The following is a 19,756-nucleotide window of genomic DNA, read 5'->3' as shown; positions in this document are numbered from 1 at the left end:
ATAAGGGAAGCCACCGCGATGAGAAGCCTGTGCATCACAACGAAGAGGAGCCCCTGGTCACTGCAACTAGAGAAAGCCCGCACACAGCAACAAAGACCCAATGCAGCCAAAAATAAAATAAATAAATTTATTTTTAAAAAAAAGATTAAAAAAAAACAACCTTACCTTCCTTTGGGCTCACTGCTGCAGGAAGAGCATCCCAGTCAAGGGTCCAAGTAGGGCAAGGGTGGGGAGAAAACATCACTTCAATGCCTTTTTCCTAGAAAAGGAGATAAGCCCTTTCCAAATTAATAAATTAATAAAATCCTGTTATGATCTAGAAGACCAAATTTCTATTTCCTATACTGGCAAGGAGGGACACAGATTTTAATAATCATCAAGTATTCCTCAAAATATTTAGTTACATAAGAAACATATGTTGAGTTTCTTAACAGCATGGTTACTTTCCTATTAAATTATTATTAAATTTCCTATTTAAATTATTACCTGAAGTGACACAGAAGTAATAAGCTACTTATAAATATTGCGTGTCGAAAAGAAAAGTCACCTGAGAATAAAAGTTTTGTCAAAAACAATCCACAAAATCAAAACTGACTCTGCATATGTCCATCAAGTTCTGTCTTGGATTATACAAAAATTGCCACAGCCTAGGAGCTATATTCACAGAATCAAAAAGTCCCTACTTTAACACTCATCCCAAAATATCATCCATACTAGTCTTTTACAAGTATCTACAAAGTCTCTAGAAAAGGATCCCTTTGTTTTAACCAAATGGTTCCCAACATTTTTTTCCCCACCATTTTAAAAAATGATCATCCCTCTTCCATATATAAAACAATTCTCAGGTTCCTTCCTCATGTTAAAAGTTATACATTTATTTATTTGATCTATAGACAGTGGCATGGCATACACATGGATTCCCAGAACCTTTTCAATCACATTCTGTGTCCACAGCCTACAGGATAGATATCCATGGTTCTAGATTTTTTTTTTATCTGCAGGAATATCCTATTCAAAAGAAAAATCCCTGAGAATCTATCATTAACCCCTTTGTATCGGTTAGTTCGTGAGATTACTTTCCATTATGAAAACTAGCTGAATTTCAGTGCCAAAGGAAATAGTACAAAGTTCTTTTGTTGGGGTAGAGGTATAGCTACAAGTATAGAGGTCTAGAGTACTTACCTCCCCCAGAAAGATAAACACATCTCTCTGACATCATCTACCTCTCTCCTATCTCCCTTAGTCTAGCCATATTGAACTTCCTGCTATTCCTCATTTCATCACACTTATTCCTAACTTTAAACACATCTCTCTGACATCATCTACCTCTCTCCTATCTCCCTTAGTCTAGCCATATTGAACTTCCTGCTATTCCTCATTTCATCACACTTATTCCTAACTTAGAGTCTTCCATAAAATACAACTATATTGAGATATAATTTCTATGCCATAAAAATCTGTCCCTTTACAGCATACAATGGTTTTTAAAATATTCACAGTTGTGTATCACCACTATCTATCTAATTTGAGAACATTTTCATCACCTCAAAAAAGATGTCCCATACCCATTAGCAGACACTCTCCATTCTCTCCCCAAAGCTCCCTGCTCTAGGCAGCTACTAATCCACTTTCTGTCTCTGTAGATTTGCTCAGGGTCTTCTTACTAGCTGGATCCTCTTAGAACACTTCATCCAAATCTTCAAATGTTCATTCAGGTCATTTGCTCAATGTCTTCACCTAGTCAGATAAGCCTTCCTGACCACCTTATCTAAAAATTGATCCTGACCTCAATCATCTGCACCCCCCTCATCCCACATTATTTTTTTATAGCATTTATCAATACCTAATGTGCTATACATTTATTTGTGTTTTTTCTTTATTTACCTCCTCCACCAGAAAGTAAGCTCCATGAAGGCAGTCCAATTTGTTCTTCATACATCCAACATTCAGAACAATGTCTGGTGTTTAGTAGACACATACACATTTTTTGACTGGATAAATAAATTTAAAACCTCTATAGAATAAGGGAGATTTTGGAGGCAAGATTGTGCGTAAGAAAACAGAAGGAAAAAAAGGCGAGATGTGAGTGTTCCTAAGAAAACCTTTCCTACTTTACACATCTGCTTAGGGCCAATTTCATGTGTCCTCATTGCAATTGGCAAAAAAGAAAAAGAAAAAAAGCAAAAACACAAAAAAACAACAAAAAAACCCTGACTATACAGAAATGAAACGTTACAGTATAAAGAAAAATTAATACATTCATAGAATATGTTAATTTGATATAATATTGTCTTTCAAATATGTGACAATAGAGAAACTCATAAGTAGCAAAAACAATGCCCTATTAAAAAGGAAAATGTTACTATGGTGAACTTCTTTAATAAGGTTGGAAAAGTGAAAAAGAAAAAAAAAAGAAAATGTATCCAATATACACTATCAAGTTAGAATTACATGAAAATTGAAATGATAACATTTTAGATTTGAACATTCCGTTCTTATAAAATTGCAGATGTGATGTCCTAGTCAACTTTTATATAATCATAAAATTTAAAATCAGAAATGACTCGTACAGAGTCTCCTCTGTACGAGTACAGAGGAGTACACTCTCCTAATTTATAAAAGGAGAAAGTGAGACCCTATGGTTAAGTGACTTACTGAAGGTAATAATGTTAGCTTGACTACAAAGCTGGGACTAGAACCCAAGTCACCTGGTCTCTAGTATAGCCTTCCCATGGACTGTTCCCAAGCCAATGACTGAGAGTCTCGGGCTCAGAGACTGAGTGGCAGACCATTTTTGAGAAATATGGAACTCTCTGACAGATGACTCAGGCTCAAGGATTCCCCACTAGCTTAACAAAACTTTCTTAGAACTGCACTGAAGTCTGACTCTTCTGACCCAACCTTCCTTCCTTTCCCATTTTCAAGCACAGGGATCAAAACTGCACCACGTTCTGAAGGCTTCCGCAGCTTCCTCTGGCTCCCTCCCCACTTTCCCTCACAGATGTTTCCCTCAGTATACCTCTTGCCCATCTAACCCCATCTTGGAATTTGTTTCTGGAGGACCTGAACTAACACATCCCCTGTAAATTAAAAATTCAGGATTCCTTTATATTTTTTATATTATTACAAAAGCGCTTATTTTTATAATTTTTTTATTGTCCATATGTATTTTATTTATTTTTTAAATTGGGGTATAGTTGTTTTACAATGTTGTGTTAGTTTCTACGGTACAATTGTTTATTAACTTTTTCTGAATTTAAATTCTAGTCACCTGTCTCTTTTTTATAAATATTTTAAAATGTATCAAATGCAAATATCTTTCCTGATGTCATTTTATTGCTGGAAAAGCACAGGTACAAAAGTTTGAATTACCAATCTCTTTTTCAAGACTGCATACGTATGAATTAAAATAAAAGTACAGATTTTTGGTTTGTTGAAATTTTTAAAATTAGTATTTTAATACAAGAGTACTCTCCTGACAATTATTTTTTTTAAAACACTCAGGAGGTAAACGAGAGATCACTGAGCAATATAACCATCTGATCAAGACACATCAAACTTTGGACCTGCTTTGATATCTTCTATAATCAACTGTACCATCTGTTTCATTGTTTCACCACTAGGCTAACAAAGCTTAGCTGAAGAGATAAGGGGTTGGTGTCACTACTAAAATCTGCTTTTCTAAATCAGCAAACTTTCTGTTAACTATAGAACTCAAATACTTCCTAACCCAAGTTAAAAAATATAATGATTTTCTTTCCAATACAACTCAGATGACTAGCTAAATTACTTCATGAATTTTCTATTCGAACAAATCTTCAAACAGTCTAAGTTAAAAGCAAAACATTTTCGCAGATTGTTTTGAATGACAGAGAAAAGAAAGCCTATTGGTGAAAACTTTTACACTTAGTACTATTAGAAACAAATTATGCTGCAGAGAGAAAAAGAAATCATGTGCTCTTATTACATAAAAAGTCATAAAATCAAAGAATAAAGTAAAAACAGAATTCAAAGAATTCAAAAATCTTAAATTTAGACAAAACCTTGGAAAATATATTGAGATAATCATCTTCATATTCCTTTAATTCAAATCATCACCTCAAAATTAAGAAACTGAGAAACAGTTCCTTGCAACAGAAAAACGTCAGGTTAAAACAATAAACTTGACCAGGTGTGATATGACTTTGGTGTCTCGAATATAAAAACAAAAAATTCTGAGAAAAATACTCTTAAAAATATATATTCTGACTTGTTTGGCTCCAAAGACACATAATATTAAAAATCTTCAATTTACTATATTTCACTTAAATCCAAAGACTAGTACAAATATTAATTGGTCAAGAGAGATATAAATAAAATTTATAAAATGTTAAAACAAAAATGTTATACAAGTTGGGGTAAAATGCTCAGCAACTTTATTACATGGAATCTTTCAAACAAAATTTTAATAAAAACAATTTAATTACCATTAACTTAGTCATGGTGGGTCTTGGTCCTCCTATAAATGAAGGATCATTTTGCTCCTCTACACATGGGACCTCATCTAAGCTTGGTTGCTGTTCATTCGAGGTGGTCTGTAATTCTGGTAAATTGAGAAATTGGATCCCACACTGAGAAGCTGTTGTTTTTACTCTTGGCACTTCCTGAATTCTCTGGTACCAGGCAGCCAGCAGTGGAAATTCTACCAGCTTTTCAGAAAGTTTCTTGCAGATAATTACCTAGGCAATTACAAAGAACAAAACACATTATTATATAATTTTTGTTTGTTATAAGAGCTGATTGAGGTAACTTTACATACAATAAAACTCACACATTTAAAGAATGAGTTTTAGTAAATTTATAGTTGCACAACCATAATCCAGTACCATTACGCTCAACGTCACACCAAAAAGTTCCCTTGTGACAATTTGCAATCAGTCTCTGCTCCACAGTCAGTTGTAGGCAATCAATAATCTGCTTTTCATGTGTATAACTCTGCCTTTTCTAAAATTTCATATATTTAAATGGAATCACAAAATGTGTCTTTTTTCACTTAGCAATATGATTTTGAGATTCATCCATGTAGTTGCATTTATCAGTAGTTTGTTTCTGTTTATTATGATGCAGCATTTAAAGTAAACCTTTTATTTATTCAAATTAGAAGCATTTGAAACCATTACCCCTGATGTAAATTAATATGTTTATTTTCTCTTGGTCAGATGCTTTCTCTCCAGCACCACCACCAAACTTCAATTTCTTTAAAAATTAGAATGTTCTTGCTTCTTTGTGAGACACTGAATGTTGTTTCCATAGAAACAGTTATAATGTTACAAACAGATTATGACTTATGAACAGATAAAATGAAAAGGTCAAGTCACAGAAAATCTCGACAAATGTATCTAGCTATAATCAGTGCCAAAACAGGAGTCAGAAAGGACGAAAATTAATGAAAAATTTCACACATATATATAGTCTATTTTAACTGGACTTTAAGGTTAAATAAGAATTGATTATAAGAATAGGGTTTATGTGTAATTCTCTTTGTATACTACAAGCGCTTAAAACACTGCCTTGCAAAAAATATTGAGTGAATGAACAAATGATCAAGAAACCATTTATTGACCTCAAAGAATAATCCCCTAAATTAGTGTTTTTCAAACTGCTGCTTACAACCCATTAGGAGATTTAAAAATCAATTAAAAAAATTTTTTTTGTTTTAAATGAAATTAAATAGAAAATATCAGAGTACATAGCATGTAGTAAGGTGGGTTATTTTCTGTTTATATATCTATATTCATATATATAATATAAAGATGTATATTTGTAATTGTATGCTCGGTCACCTTGTAAAATGCATTATTTACTGTGAAAAGTAAAAAAGTTTGAAAAATATTGTCTAAATGGTACTCTGGGAGCCAAAAAGTTTCTAAATCTCAACAAAATACTTAATTGCCTGGAAACAGATTATGTGCTATGGGAATTGAACTTTAAGCCATGATAAATTAATCAAATAAGAAATTTCTCATTTCCTCACCTTTCCTTTACTCCCCTTGGTAGTGATTTATTCTTACTTGCTAGACGCATATGACATCTTGCCCTTCTTTTGAAAATAAGTTGTGATTAAACAATAATTCATGTTTAAAAAATTTGAGTTTTACTCTGCATGACAGGTCATCCCATTTAATCAATATGCCAGGCTGCTCTGCTAATACCCAGACAGCTCAGGAGGTACGGCACCACATTCATTAATTACACCTGAGAAGACATATTTAAGGATGAGGCTAATGTTAAATGTGTGAAATGAAAATTAAATTTGTTCCTAAGAAATAATTTTTAAAAGATGTTACCTGGCTGATAAGATCAAAACATTATAAATACCAGAGTTACTTAAGGACAAGAAAATAATTTATTCTCAAAATATTGGTAAAAAATTGCTATCAAGACCACAAACTGAAATCTTACTGGCTTTGTATTTAATTATAGCAAGAGGCAGAAAAACTTGTATGAATAAAAAGAGAAGCAAGATATTACACCTATCCAAAAGATCTCCTCCTCTGCATTACTTTCCAGTCACTTATTATATAAAATATTTTGTAATTCTTTTATGTCATTTCCTCAGTCATGTCTACCCCTTCAAAAACACATCATAATCAACAAATGTTTAGGTGAGCAGTGTAAGCAGTATAAAAAATAGTAAACAACCTGTCTAAATGGAAATATAATCCTAGTTCAGGGTCTTTTCTTATTGTCTAGAACTGGTGAGTTAAAACTGAAAATTCTTAAGGACCTAAGGAATAGGACAGGGGATGGAAAATATAAATTAACTATGGAATCCATAATTTTTGCAATATGCCAGCCAGTAGTGAGATTCCCATTTTATTCTCAATTTTATGCCAATGGGAACAGTGAAAGAGGTAATTAACATAGGTATTTTTGCTCAAAAATCAATTTCTACAATGATTTTACTTTAGTAATAAATGCATCATACTTTTAAAAAACTAAATTCAAAGCATTAGAAGTTAAAATGTATTAAGTTAAATCATAAATGTTCAAGTTACAAAAATATTTCATAAAATGTCAACTTCTCTGTCTTCCAGGAGTAGAATAATCTTTTAAATAGTTCTATCAAAGTGTACCTGTTTAGTAGCAGTAACTTAAAAATAACTATAAAATGTTCTGGCATCAGAGAGAAGCAAGATTTTGCCTTAGTATGGTTATTCATTATTATTTCTCCCATCTGCTTCCTATTCTGTGTACTAGAAGGTTCTAACAAATAACGGGAGGGGGGAATCATAAGATGCATTTTAATTTATTCTTTTTTAATCCATTCCTGAAACTTTCCAGAGGAGAGGATTTTATCAGGCACCTTCCAGGAAGAAGTGTTGGGCTATCAGTGGTTAACTTTGCACACTAACATCCTATGAAGAGGAAGAGAAGCTTGGAGCAGAGGTTTAGATGTAACACCTCAGCCTCTCTCCCTGCTGTTGTTTTGCATATTTGGCTTTATTCTGTTTAGCAAAACTGGGTATTTTCCCTAACTCTTCTAATTTTGACCTCTGGTATACCAAACCTTGAATTAGCAAAATTGACTGCTCTTTCATATTCTTGATCTTATTCCTGTGGCTAAATACTTTGGCCCTAGATTCAACTCCATGTTTCTGATCCAAACCTAGTAACTTGAACTTCATTCCTGATCATGAACTTGATCTTAATTCTGATCATTTGGACCACTACTCCATCACCTCAATGTGTGTTAATACAAGTGTAAAGGCTCAGCTTCATAGCCACCGTCTGAACTAAAATGGCTGCTTCATAACCCAAGATGACTTACAGGAGGAAAATAAATACAACAGAAATAACATCAAAGCTTTGGCAAAGAAAGATTAACTCCTGAAAGAAAATGTGATGATCTAGGAAAAATACAAACAAACAAAGGAAAATATTTAGAGAATTCGTTTACATAATGTCAAAACAGAAGAATTTAATCATAGAATAAATGTAATAACAAAGTTTTCCGCTATTTTAAACTGAGATGAAAACAGAGTTCCTTAGTTGTATCAATATTAGGTAGATTTACTCAGCAGTGGTCAGGCTGATGTCCCACCTGATTAAAGGGGGAAAAAAATCCTCTCAATTAGGAACACCTCCACCTCAATTGATCCTCATCAGGTAAACAGTATTTAAATTAAGCTAAAATTAAATGCAATTTAGCTGAAGATAGATGTCTGGATAATGATCTAAAAATAACCTTTATGCAGGTGAATCCAATTTTTATGTTTTGTTGCCTTTGAAAGCAAATAATCAAGTCTTCTCTATCACCTTGTTTGATTTTCTTTGTAGCACTTACCATTATTTAAATATGTATTATTTATTTGTCTACGTGTTCATTTCTATCTTCCCTATTCTTCTATTTCTATTAGAATATTAACTCCATAAGGGCTGGGACCATTTCTGTCTTGTTCATCACTGTATTCCTAGTGCATACAACAGGGCATGACATATACAGTAGGCTTTCAATAAATTTCTCAAATGAATGAACTAATGGTAGTGCCGCTTTGATTCGATTTTTATGAAATTAGGAACAAATAGTTATCCAAGGAGACCAAGAAGCCATGAATACCAACAGTATTTCCTAATATGCACCAAATGACTGCTCTAATGATTGAAGTCGGTAATAACAGCAGAGGTGGGGGACTGGGGGGAGTCAGGGACAAGAGAATTTAGAAATCGTTTGACTACGAAAAAGAAAAAAATCTATGTTTTTCTCCCCACCCAGCACCATGGACAATATGAATACACATGACGTTTACAATACTAATCAACATCTAAACGATTCCTAGATCTCTTGTTCTCACATCCTTTGATTCTGAAGTTATTTTGATTTCTAATCTTGTTTCGTTTACATTTTAAAGAAAAATGTTCTTTAAGAAAATGCCAATTGATTAATGCCACCTAACTTATTAGTGAAGCCTGGTCCCCAAATATATAGATTTTCATTAGAAATCTCTTCTCATCTGTCAGTAGAGATGCCTGAAGTGTTGGTGATATATAATCAAAATGAAATCTAATATCTGATTCCTTCATAAGGGAAACGGTGAAATGCTTCAAAGTGAGAAAAATGCAGTTCTGGAAAACCAACTGGAAAGCTGCAGAGAGCTCTAGCTTCCCATGTTCACTCTGATACTACTTTTACCTTGTCCTTTTTCCCTCCACAGACAGAAAAAAATACATACATACATACACTTATATATGTATGTATATAAATATGTATATATATGTACACACACATATATGTACACAGACATATACATATATGTGTACCTGAAAAAGGAAACTTTCCTTATATAATCTCCCACAGCACTGAATAGTACTGCCAGCTATGTAACATAACAGAGACGAGGGTAAAATATTTCTGATTTAAAAATATTTAACATAATGAAATTAGCATTTGAAGAAACTACATAATTATAAAATATAGCTGACAAGAGTCTTTAGTATTTTAATACTGGAACCTCTAGTATTAGAAGGTGATCACCACAGCATTTTAAAATTAATAATTATAAAGAATGCTAATGTTTTTAGCAACTCAAAACTAAAAGTCATAATAATTACTAACATGTATTGAAGGCACTATTATCATCTCTATTTTACATATAAGAAAATGGAGACAGATATTAATAACTTGCCCAGAAGCATAATGGTATTAAGAAATGAAATAGGGACTCAAACCTGGGCAGTTTATAGACTGAAACATACAGCAATGTATCCACTCCTGATAAACCTTACCAAAAAATGATGGATACAGGGCAAGAGCACAATATCTGCCAAAGTGAAGTACAGGCCTTCTACAAACACATGGTCCAGAGGCGGAAGGTCAGAAGCTTTCGCTTTTCTGACGTGAGCAGGCTCCCTGTTGGCAGGAGCTGGTTCCTCATGTACTGTGAGCTTTGAAAATGCCACTCTCAGTTCCAGGCTCGCCGATGAAGAGTCCACCTCTTCAGATGTTTCCTGTCTATGGACCTTGCTCTTCGTTTCTTCCTTAGAAAGGGAAGGCCTAACCCCAGCAGCCTTCTGCTGCTTCAGCTTCTGCCGCCGGAGTTTGTCATCATTATGTACCCTAACGGGCTCACTAAGCTTCTTCTCAAGCTCTAGTATTTCAGCAGGGATAGCTGGGGGCTGGTCAGAAGATTCTTTGAGAAAATTCTCAATAGCTAAAGGGATGGTAAGTTCGCATAGCCTGGTCCACTGACTAACCTGCAAAACAAAACAAGAAATGAAAGGATTCTTTACTTTCAACATAGCTTGAAGAAAAATAACTTTCTATTGGGAAATAAGACTGGTTTAGAGAATTTAAGTCTTGAGCTAAACCATCTCTGGGCTAGGCTTTTACGCTCTATCAAGAGACATTACAGTGCTTCAGAAGTGATAACATTAAACAATGGAGGTTCAGCATTCCTGTATCTGGAATATATGCTATTCTCCTGTGTCCACTTACCGAATAAATCCTCACTTCCCAAAGCCTTTAAAGTACACTCCCCCTAAAAAAGCTCGGTTTCCGAAACACTGCTACTTTGAGCTCCTGTTCATATGTAAAATCCCCTTTAAAAATCCTCAACGTAATTAAAAGGTAAAGAAAAAAAAAAAAAGAGAAATCTTTCCCTAAAAATAATGTCTCTAAACCTCATAAATTAAATCTTAAATTCTTATCTTCCAATACTGCACTGAAATATCGGTATATGTGAAGGGCTATTTTAACTCTTTCATTGGTTACTGTATTTTCTTTTAAGTAAATTAAATTTTATTTTCCAACAGAAAGTTCAAATAAATATTCAAGTGAATGTGTTGTCACTTATGGCTTTAAATAACAGAAAAGAGACATTATACTTACTTCAGCACAGGCTTTCAAGCAAGTCTTCTTAAAACCCAGAAGTTCCAAAATTTCCTTCTTTGAGGGGTCTGCTTCATATGATTTCTGGATTATGTGTCTCAGAACAACAGCAAGTCCTGCTCTACAGAAATTGTCTGGTCTTTCTACTACTGCAGGTAAACAGCAACTCTGGACTATTGGTGGAAGCTCTTGCCTTGAAATAATCTGTATTTCAACATCCTCAGACAGTACACTTTTAAGTAGTGAAATGCCTGTGCTTTCTCCAGTGAGGACTAAGCAAACTTTAAAGATTTTGCAGTCACAGTATGATAACAAAAATAAAGTTATAGATGTATGAAGAGGAAAGATGCACCCTTCTTTTTGGTGAGAAAAGTCCAAGTATAGATATTCTTCTGTAAGACTTTTCTTAATGCCTTTCATTTTCTTCTTTCATTGGGTTACCTGAAGCATAAATTGAAGTGGTTATAGGTCTTAGAATATAGGAATTGCAAAGCTAAAATAAAAGATGAACATTTTAAAAACATTTTCTAGAAATCAGCAGGGATTTGTGATAGATATGATTCTACAAGAATTGGTTCTTGGAATGAATAAATGGCTTCCAAAAGAAAGATTCCTACCCTGCCCAATTAACTAGTCTTAAGGGTGATTTTATATCCAGCTCCTTTAAAAAGAGCATACCTCAGGTGCTTGGCAATAGAACTCTCCCAGTCAAGTATTGATACTTCGGGGTCTCACCACAGGTGAGAACAAAAGATGAATAGAATGGGACATAAGAAATAACCAAGAATACCTAGAGTTGTCTGGGGATAATAGCTCTGAGAAGCTTGATGAATACTGCTTGTTTTATGCTCCTAAAATATAATAATTGAGGGGGGGAAATATTCATTCTCTCACAAGAAATGGATTCTCCCAAGGTGGATTTTGATATGTGATGAGCTATTGTATGCTGAATCACAATAGAAAAAAATATTTGAAATTCTCCATAACTTAGATGTTGATAACTGAGATATCTCAAAGTTAACGTGTCCAAAATCAAGTTTCTTATTCTCTCCCTACGCCCAAAACCTGTTCCTCATGAATCTTCCCCATTTCAGTTAATGGAACACCATCCTTCAGCTCTTCAGGCCAAAAACCTGGACAATCATTTTAAATTACTCTTTTCTTTCACACCCCCATAACTAATCCATTAAAAATTTATTTTGGCACTACATTCAATATATACCTAGAATCTGATTATTTCATTCCATCTTCATTGCTTCCACTGTGATCCAAGCCACCATCACCTTTCTTCTTAATTATAGCAATTGCTTCCTAACCCTGCTTTCCATCCTCTAGTCTATTCTCAACATACTAGCAAAAATGATACTGTTAAAAATGAAATAAAATCACGTCACTTCTCTGCTCAAGCGCTCTAATGTCTTCCCATCCTACTCAGAGAAAAGGCAAAGCTCCTGCAATGGTCTACAAAGATCTCCTTGATCTAATTCTCTTTGTCTCTTTGTCCATCTCATCAGCTCTCATCTTCGCTCACTGCTTCAGCAAAAGTGGCTTGCTGTTCCTCTAAATCACTAGGTACATTCCCACCCCAGTGCCTTGGCACTTGATATTTCTAGTGCCTAGAACACATCCATACCTCCTTTAAGTACCTACTCAAATATCAACTTTTTGAGATGTTCCCTGGCTACTGTATTTAACTTGCAAACCCCAACTCCCACTTTTCCTGAAAAAACATTTCCATCCCCTTCTATGCTTTTCTTCACAGCATTTATTACTACTGTAACATACTACGCTATCTATTTTGGTCTTAGCCCAATAGAATGTTCCATGAGAGTACAAATTTTATTTTATTCACTGCTATGCTAAAACAGGACCTGCTATATGTATATGTGTGTGTGTGTGTGTGTGTGTGTGTGTGTATATATATATATATACACACACACACACACACATATATATGTATATATGTGTATATGTATATATATGTGTGTGTGTGTGTGTGTGTATATATACATATATATATATATAGTCAAGAAATATTGAGTGAATGCATGGACGAATAGACATGTTGGTTATTTTAAAGATGCAAACGTACACAATCTTGTGGTCAAATTATTGATGGGTGTTTTCAAGTCACAATCCTTAAGACTTTTGTCAATTATGACTTTTTGTTTGATTTCTACATTTCCTGGGTCTAAAATTCCCCATGTTCTAATACATAAATCAAAATTCCAAAACTGACACTAGATGGCACTCTTTAAAAGCATTCACCATGTAACAGGAAAATGGTATATTGGAGAAAAAATTATTTTAAATTATTTAAAAATTATATTAAAAGCCTTTAAAAAGTACACATGCAACTCTTTCTTTTAAGTGTATTTGAAATATTAGTGCACCTGAATTTTAGGGTGCTAAAATTTACTAAATTTCCTTTATATTCTAAATTCCTTAGATTTTTTTTTTATTCAAAAGCAAAATAGTTAAGTACTCTTTAATCATCTTGGTCCTCAACTTTTTTATTAAAGGGCTAATAATCCATTATAACAAAGGGATATTGTTAGTAAAGTACTGTCATGGAAAACTTCTTGATGATGCAAGTGATCACCAGTGTTTTATACTTCTTTTGTTAAAACATAACAGATCTGCACCATGGTTTGTTACTTATTTAAAAGATTATCTAAGGGTAACTTATTTCATGTAATTTAAAAGCAACAACACTTTAACCCATGGAAACCATTTTCTCCCTGAGCTAACTTAATTACCTTTTGGATTATTTTTTCCTCCACCTAGAGCTGATTTTAAAACAAAATATTAAAGGGCATTTGTTAAAGCTCACAGGCAAAAGAAACCAACATTTTGTAGAAAATCGATAGTCTCTTTGGAGAGTTTATCCCTATATATCTATTGCTGATTAATTTACCAATCCTCTTAACTCCCTTTGTTGACAGTGAGATGCTATAAAGATCCCTAAATGTTTCCCCAATAAGCAGATTTGACAGAAAACATAATCGATTTCCTCATTTGCCCAGCAGTCTAGGAAATAGTAATTAGAGACTAGTCCTGCTAACACTTAAAAAAAACACACACACAAAAAAAACTAAAAACATCATACTATTTTACAGCTTTTGATTTAGGATATGCAGAAACATTTTTTTAAAAATTAAAGTACATGTATATTTGCCACTTCCCAAGGCACATAAGAACCTTGAGAATTAACTTTTACACATTCTAGAAACTTTTTTTGCTGTGAGCACTTAATAAATGCTAAATGTCAACAAAATAGAATAGCAATAATCTGCCCTTGGAGATATCTAAAAATTAATGAGATGCCTAAGAGAAAATGCAACGTACTGCTGATTCTTTTTAAAGATTTTTTTTTTTTGATGTGGACCATTTTTAAAGTCTTTATTGGATTTGTTACAATATTGCTTCTGTTTTAAGTTTTGGTTTTTTGGCCGCAAGGCATGTGGAATCTTAGCTCCCCAACCAGGGATCGAACCGGCACTCCCTGCATTGGAAGGTGAAGTCTTAACCACTGGCCCGACAGGGAAGTCCCAGTACTGTTGATTCTTAACATAATTTATTTCTTTAAATATAGATGTTTTTTTTTTCTTCCCCTTGAAGATTAAACATGTTACTTAATGAAGAGTTAAAAAAAAAATTACTCTCCCTGGGCAATTTCTCCACATTAAATACTACTGTAATTTCAAAAATAAATATTAAGTATTAGCAAACCTGTACAAATTTGATATCTCGTTTTGGCTTGTACTATGTCTTTAATTTTTCAAGAAAGTAGAACACAGTTTTTGCTTAAAGTCTGCAAATACCCTCAAAAGAAACCTTTTTTTTTCTTCTTCTTCTCCATTTCTACCTAGAGAATTCCTTATTTTATTACTTTTATGTCATGAGCTTTAAAAAAGGTAGGTGCTGTAGAATCATCCCCTGGGTCTCCAACACACAGAGCTGGGGGCATAGCTCTTGTTAGTCCAGACTACATTCCTGCCAAGCACAGAAGTGCTGTATGTCATTTGCTTTCTCAGCTTTGACAGGTGCCACACTGCAACTGTTCCTGTGATGGACTGAGAAAGCAGCAGACAACACCACAAATGTGAGATACTGAACAGAGCTGATGGAGTGTGCATCTCCTCCCTGGAAAGGCCAGCCTGCTTGGGAATGTTGCAGAGGGAATAAAAACAGGTAAAAAGAAAATACTTAAGCCTTGGTTTCATTATTTGGGAATCTTTAAAGATATTTTTAAACAAACGAAGTAGTCACAGGTTTAATTAGGAATTTAATCTTTTTTTTTCATTCTCATTCCAATTAATATATCTTGGTGTTGATAAAATGAAACATTTCACACATGAAAGGGGAAATGAGTTTAATAGGTGTTTTCTTATCTAAAACCATTTTACTACTTTACTCCTTGCATATGTATATAGAGAGAGAAAGAAAAAAATACCATAAATAAGTATGAAAATAAGCATACTTCTCTGGAAACTGGAAAAATAGTTTAAAACTTTTGTGCTCAAAATTCAAGTCTGGATCTATGGCAACTAAATATTACATAATAGATAAATAAGTTGTATATTATATATAAAGACCAAAAAGTGTACAACTGCAACTAAATATTAACCAGTTGATTTTTTTAAAATAAGAAATTATCACTGGGCCTGGGATTTGATAGGAGCTTAATAAATGTTAAATGAACAAAGAATACAACTCTAAATAATATTATGTACATTTTATTGTCCACCAGCTATGTGCTAGCACACAGAACTTTTGTGCACTACTTCAATCCTAATAATCTTTAAAAGTACATTTTACTCCCACTACATAGATAAGAACTGTACTTCAATCCAAAAGCATTATTTGAATCTATAAAAGGATCTTATTGGAAAACATTAAGGAATAGGTATTTTTCTAACATAAATAGCATTACTTTATAAACTTCATAAATTGAAGCATATTGCAATTTTATTACAGCAACAATTTCACCAGAGTGAAAACCATCAGAAATTATGTTATTCTAAGCAACTGTCCTTGATAAAAACCTCCATGCTAAAGGCAGTTATTTGACAATTCTCAGCACTGGATTAAGTTTTTTGATAGTTCCTTCCTAATTCCCTTTATTGGATCTTCCTCAGACCTCTTAGTGACGTGTAGCTCAGTACTTTACCCTATTCTCAACTTACACTCACCCCTTTGATTACTGGCTTTCAAAATTTGATCATGCCACTCAATAAGAAATAAACCTTATAATGAAAGTCATTATACACTGAATAATACTGAAACAAAAGAATCACCAAGAACTATCCTACCACATGAGATATAACTGACAGTTCACCCTGCTTTTTCTTTCTTCTTCTTCTCCTCCAGGGTTGTGTCATTGTTTTAATGTTGGTTAGTACTCACTAAAGTGATTCCATGATCTATGGGCCACAACTTACAACGGCACTACTCGAGGTGATTTACAGTGTCATAGGGGTAAATATCATCTAAGACTCCTATACATGTATCCTACTTGACATCTTCACTTGGACATTTTTCTAAACCTGTTCCTCTTTCCTCCAGTAGTCCCCATTCTTGATAAAACAGCAATACCATTTACTTAGATGCTTGGGCCCATAATTCTGCAGTCTCACTCAACTTCTTTTTTTCTCTCTCTTACCCTATTTCTACCTTTGAAATACATGCTAAATCTAACTTCTTAGCACCCCTACCAATAACTTTAATCTAAGTCATCACTAGCTTTTACAAAGACTACTGCAAAAGCTCATTAACTATTTTCCTCCACTCAATACAACTGTCCATTCTGCAACTATAGTCAGGGTGATCCTTTAAAAACATAAATCAGTCCATGTCCTCTCTTCACAACCATCCAATGGCTCCCCAGAACATTTAAAATAAAATCCAAATTTCCTATCATGGTCTCTAGGGCCTGATGTGACCCTAGCTGTGTTTCTTTTTTGACCTGATCTTCTACCCATCTTCCCTCTTGTTCACTTCCCTCCAGCCAGTTCTCCTTGCTGTTCTGGGAAGACGCCAGCAATGTCCCCACGCTTGAGAATTTTGGTACCTGCTATTCCCTCTGCCTAGAATGTTCTTCTCCAAGATATTCACATGGCTTGCTCCTTCATTTCACTGAGGTCTCTGAATTTTAACTCAGAGCAGTCTATCCTGAGAAAAAGGACTCCCATCACTTCCTAGCCCCTTATTCTGCTTTCTTTTTCTTTACATCACTTTTTTTTTTCAGCTGTTATTCTAGACGTTTATTGGAATTATTAGGTCAATTATTTGAGAAACCCATACACTCATTCAACAAATATTTACTGAGTTTGCTACTATGTGCGAGGAATACAGCACTTATTACCTCACATATCTCCAGTGCTGAAGAGTACTCAAATTTTAGTTCAAGGAATGTTTAGTTCAAGCCTTAAATTATGCTTTATACTTCCAAACTTCTCAGGGAAAATAAGGGATCTGTGTTGAATTGAAAAGATTTTCTCCAACCAAATATTCAAAAAATCTGTTTGTTACTGAGGCTGAAAGCTGGGGAGTCACAAAATGTTGGAATATAAATGTGACACCCTAAGTCCACTTGAATATTAACTGCTTATATTGTACAGAATAAATAGTTCAAAGCAGTTTACAAATACGAAAAAATCACAAACTCCTATTTTTCTTAAAGATTCAAATTTAAATTTGAACCCATTAAAATTCCCCACTACAATCAAATGTTCAACATTATGAATATTAGAACTTAGCTTGTGTTTTATACATAACAATAACAGTATTTGGTTGCAAATCTCACTACTTTCTTTCAATAATATAGATAAACAAAGAAAAGCCTGCCTCTACAGAGTTAGATAGCAGCTTATTACCTTAGATAGTAAAGTTTAAAAAAGGAAAGAAAAAACTGAGCCATTTCAGTGCTCACTACATTATGTAATGTGAGGACACATATCGTTAAGTCCTAGAGGACAAAATCCTATGATTAAAATTAGCTGCTTATCTGGGCAAGAAGTGAAAAATAAAAAAAAACAGTTTAAAAAAGCGTACTGTAATCTTAGCCATAAGGGAAGTGTGTCCTCTCTGGAGAATCAGGGAATCATCTGTTGCCATAGAATCATAATGCTTGCAGCTAAGCCTGACCTCAAAATTAATAGGGATCCACAGCATGAAATGCTAACATGTTAGAAACATCGGCAAGCCTGAAATAAAATTACTGAATACCCACAGCTACCAATACCCGTGCTTATTATGAACTAAATGGTTTAAATCCTTGCTTTCCAAGTACTAATCATAACAGAATTCAGTAGGCTACTTTAAAAACTTGAAGATAAAAACAACATATGCTAAGGAACTGTGTATACTACAGATATTTTAGTTGACTGGCCTCAAAATTTGTTAAGTTTCAAAAAAAAATTTGTTAAGTTTCAAGGTCTGTTAAATTGCTGCTGTTACCCACTTGCATACTCAGTCTTTATTCTTATTTCAAATCACGGGTGATATAAAAGCTACAAAGTAAACACAGGTTAAAACAAAACTAAAAACAAACCCCCCAAGACCCTTATGGGCCTTCTACTACAGAAGTTAAAGTTTGAGCTTTGTTTAAAGCAGGCAAACATGTAACAGAAGTGTAAAAAAATAAAAGAATTGATAAAATAAATGTCAAATCTCACTTTTTCAGATTTATTTTTGAAGTTAGGACTCTTAAAACAATGCCTTCAGGTATAACTCAAACATAATTTCAAATAATAAGTATGCTTAAGGCAATCCTTTCAGTAGTGTATATTCCCCACCAGGCAGCTGAAAAGTCACATAGCTTAACGTTTGATTTATTAAATATGATAGCAAATCACTCAGTTGTATTTATAACAAAGAATTTATTTTCACAATATTTAAGTGACCATGGTTAAAATTTAAATTGTCACCACTAGTTTTTGCCAGCTTTTGCACTTTCTCCTTTAAACAGTTTCTAGATAAGCTTAGAAAAAAGTAGTACTCTATCTTCTCTTATCAATAATTTAACAGAAGACATATTATTAAATGCTGGCATTTTCTTGATATTCAAGAACTTATGACAAGGAATGGGATCACGGCATTAGGGTATCATGACGTTAAGAATAAAGAGGGGGAGTGGGGGAACGAATCACCTAATCCCAAACCAAGTAGAGAAAGTACTCGTATCAGTAAACGTTTTGGAAGTCAAAGCAATTTTCATGTAAGTTAAACTCTAACTTTCTATAGAAGTTTAAAACCAAAGCGAAACACTGCTTTGATGGTGTAACAGAAGCAAATGGCCCCAAATGAAGCAAGTTCACTAGAGTAACTGTTAGGTAGTATTCACATACAACTGCTTTCTCCAGTGAGGAAGGGCTGGAATAAAAAACTAAGTGGAAAAAAAAAAAAAGTTAAAGCGCGGTCCAAGAGGCCTTAAAACCACACCTAGCAGCAAATGGCAAACGACCCCAGACTGCTGCAACTGGAAGCTGCTCCATGCCCCCATCAATAGAGGAAGCCACGGGGACTGGTCCTGGAAAAACTGAGAAGGGGCCCGGACCCCTCCACCCTTCCCGCCATTCCCCACATCCTCAACTCTGTTTCCCCAGATGCTAAGAGGCGGCTTTACGGCGTCTCAGGGACTGCGGAGCCGGCGGCCCGAGCGCCCGCCCTCCTTACCTGGTCGCAGAGGCGCGGCCAGGCAGGGAGGGTGCGTGAGCGTGTGGGTGACACGGACCGCTAGCTCATTCCTGCCCCGCCCGAGCCGGGTTTCCCGAGGCCGTTTCAGAAAGTTTTCGCCCGCGGGCCACACGCAGCCAACGAAGCCGGGAAAGAAACAACGAAGATCGCGCCAGGGAAGCAGCGACCCCCGCAATCATTCATAATCCG

The 19,756-nt window shown here is 34.5% G+C and overlaps 1 protein-coding gene across 2 annotated transcripts in view; it reads right to left on the bottom strand.

Annotated features, from left to right (window-relative positions):
• GSTCD (glutathione S-transferase C-terminal domain containing) overlaps positions 1-19,726 on the bottom strand; it is a 131,374-nt gene extending 111,648 nt beyond the window's left edge. For both annotated transcript variants that reach the window (XM_060012843.1, XM_060012844.1), the window contains exons 1-5: positions 19,547-19,726; positions 10,868-11,308; positions 9,766-10,233; positions 4,467-4,718; positions 166-259 (exon numbers count right to left, since the gene is read on the bottom strand). In XM_060012843.1, coding sequence (XP_059868826.1) covers positions 166-259; positions 4,467-4,718; positions 9,766-10,233; positions 10,868-11,287 — 1,234 coding nt within the window. In that variant the 5' untranslated portion in view covers positions 11,288-11,308; positions 19,547-19,726. The remainder of the gene's footprint in view (positions 1-165; positions 260-4,466; positions 4,719-9,765; positions 10,234-10,867; positions 11,309-19,546) is intronic.
• Between the last annotated feature and the right edge of the window lie 30 nt (positions 19,727-19,756).

This window comes from Delphinus delphis, chromosome 5, assembly GCF_949987515.2.
Source record: "Delphinus delphis chromosome 5, mDelDel1.2, whole genome shotgun sequence".
Classification (NCBI taxonomy): Eukaryota; Metazoa; Chordata; class Mammalia; order Artiodactyla; family Delphinidae; genus Delphinus; species Delphinus delphis.
This window is presented reverse-complemented; position numbering and strand designations above follow the sequence as displayed.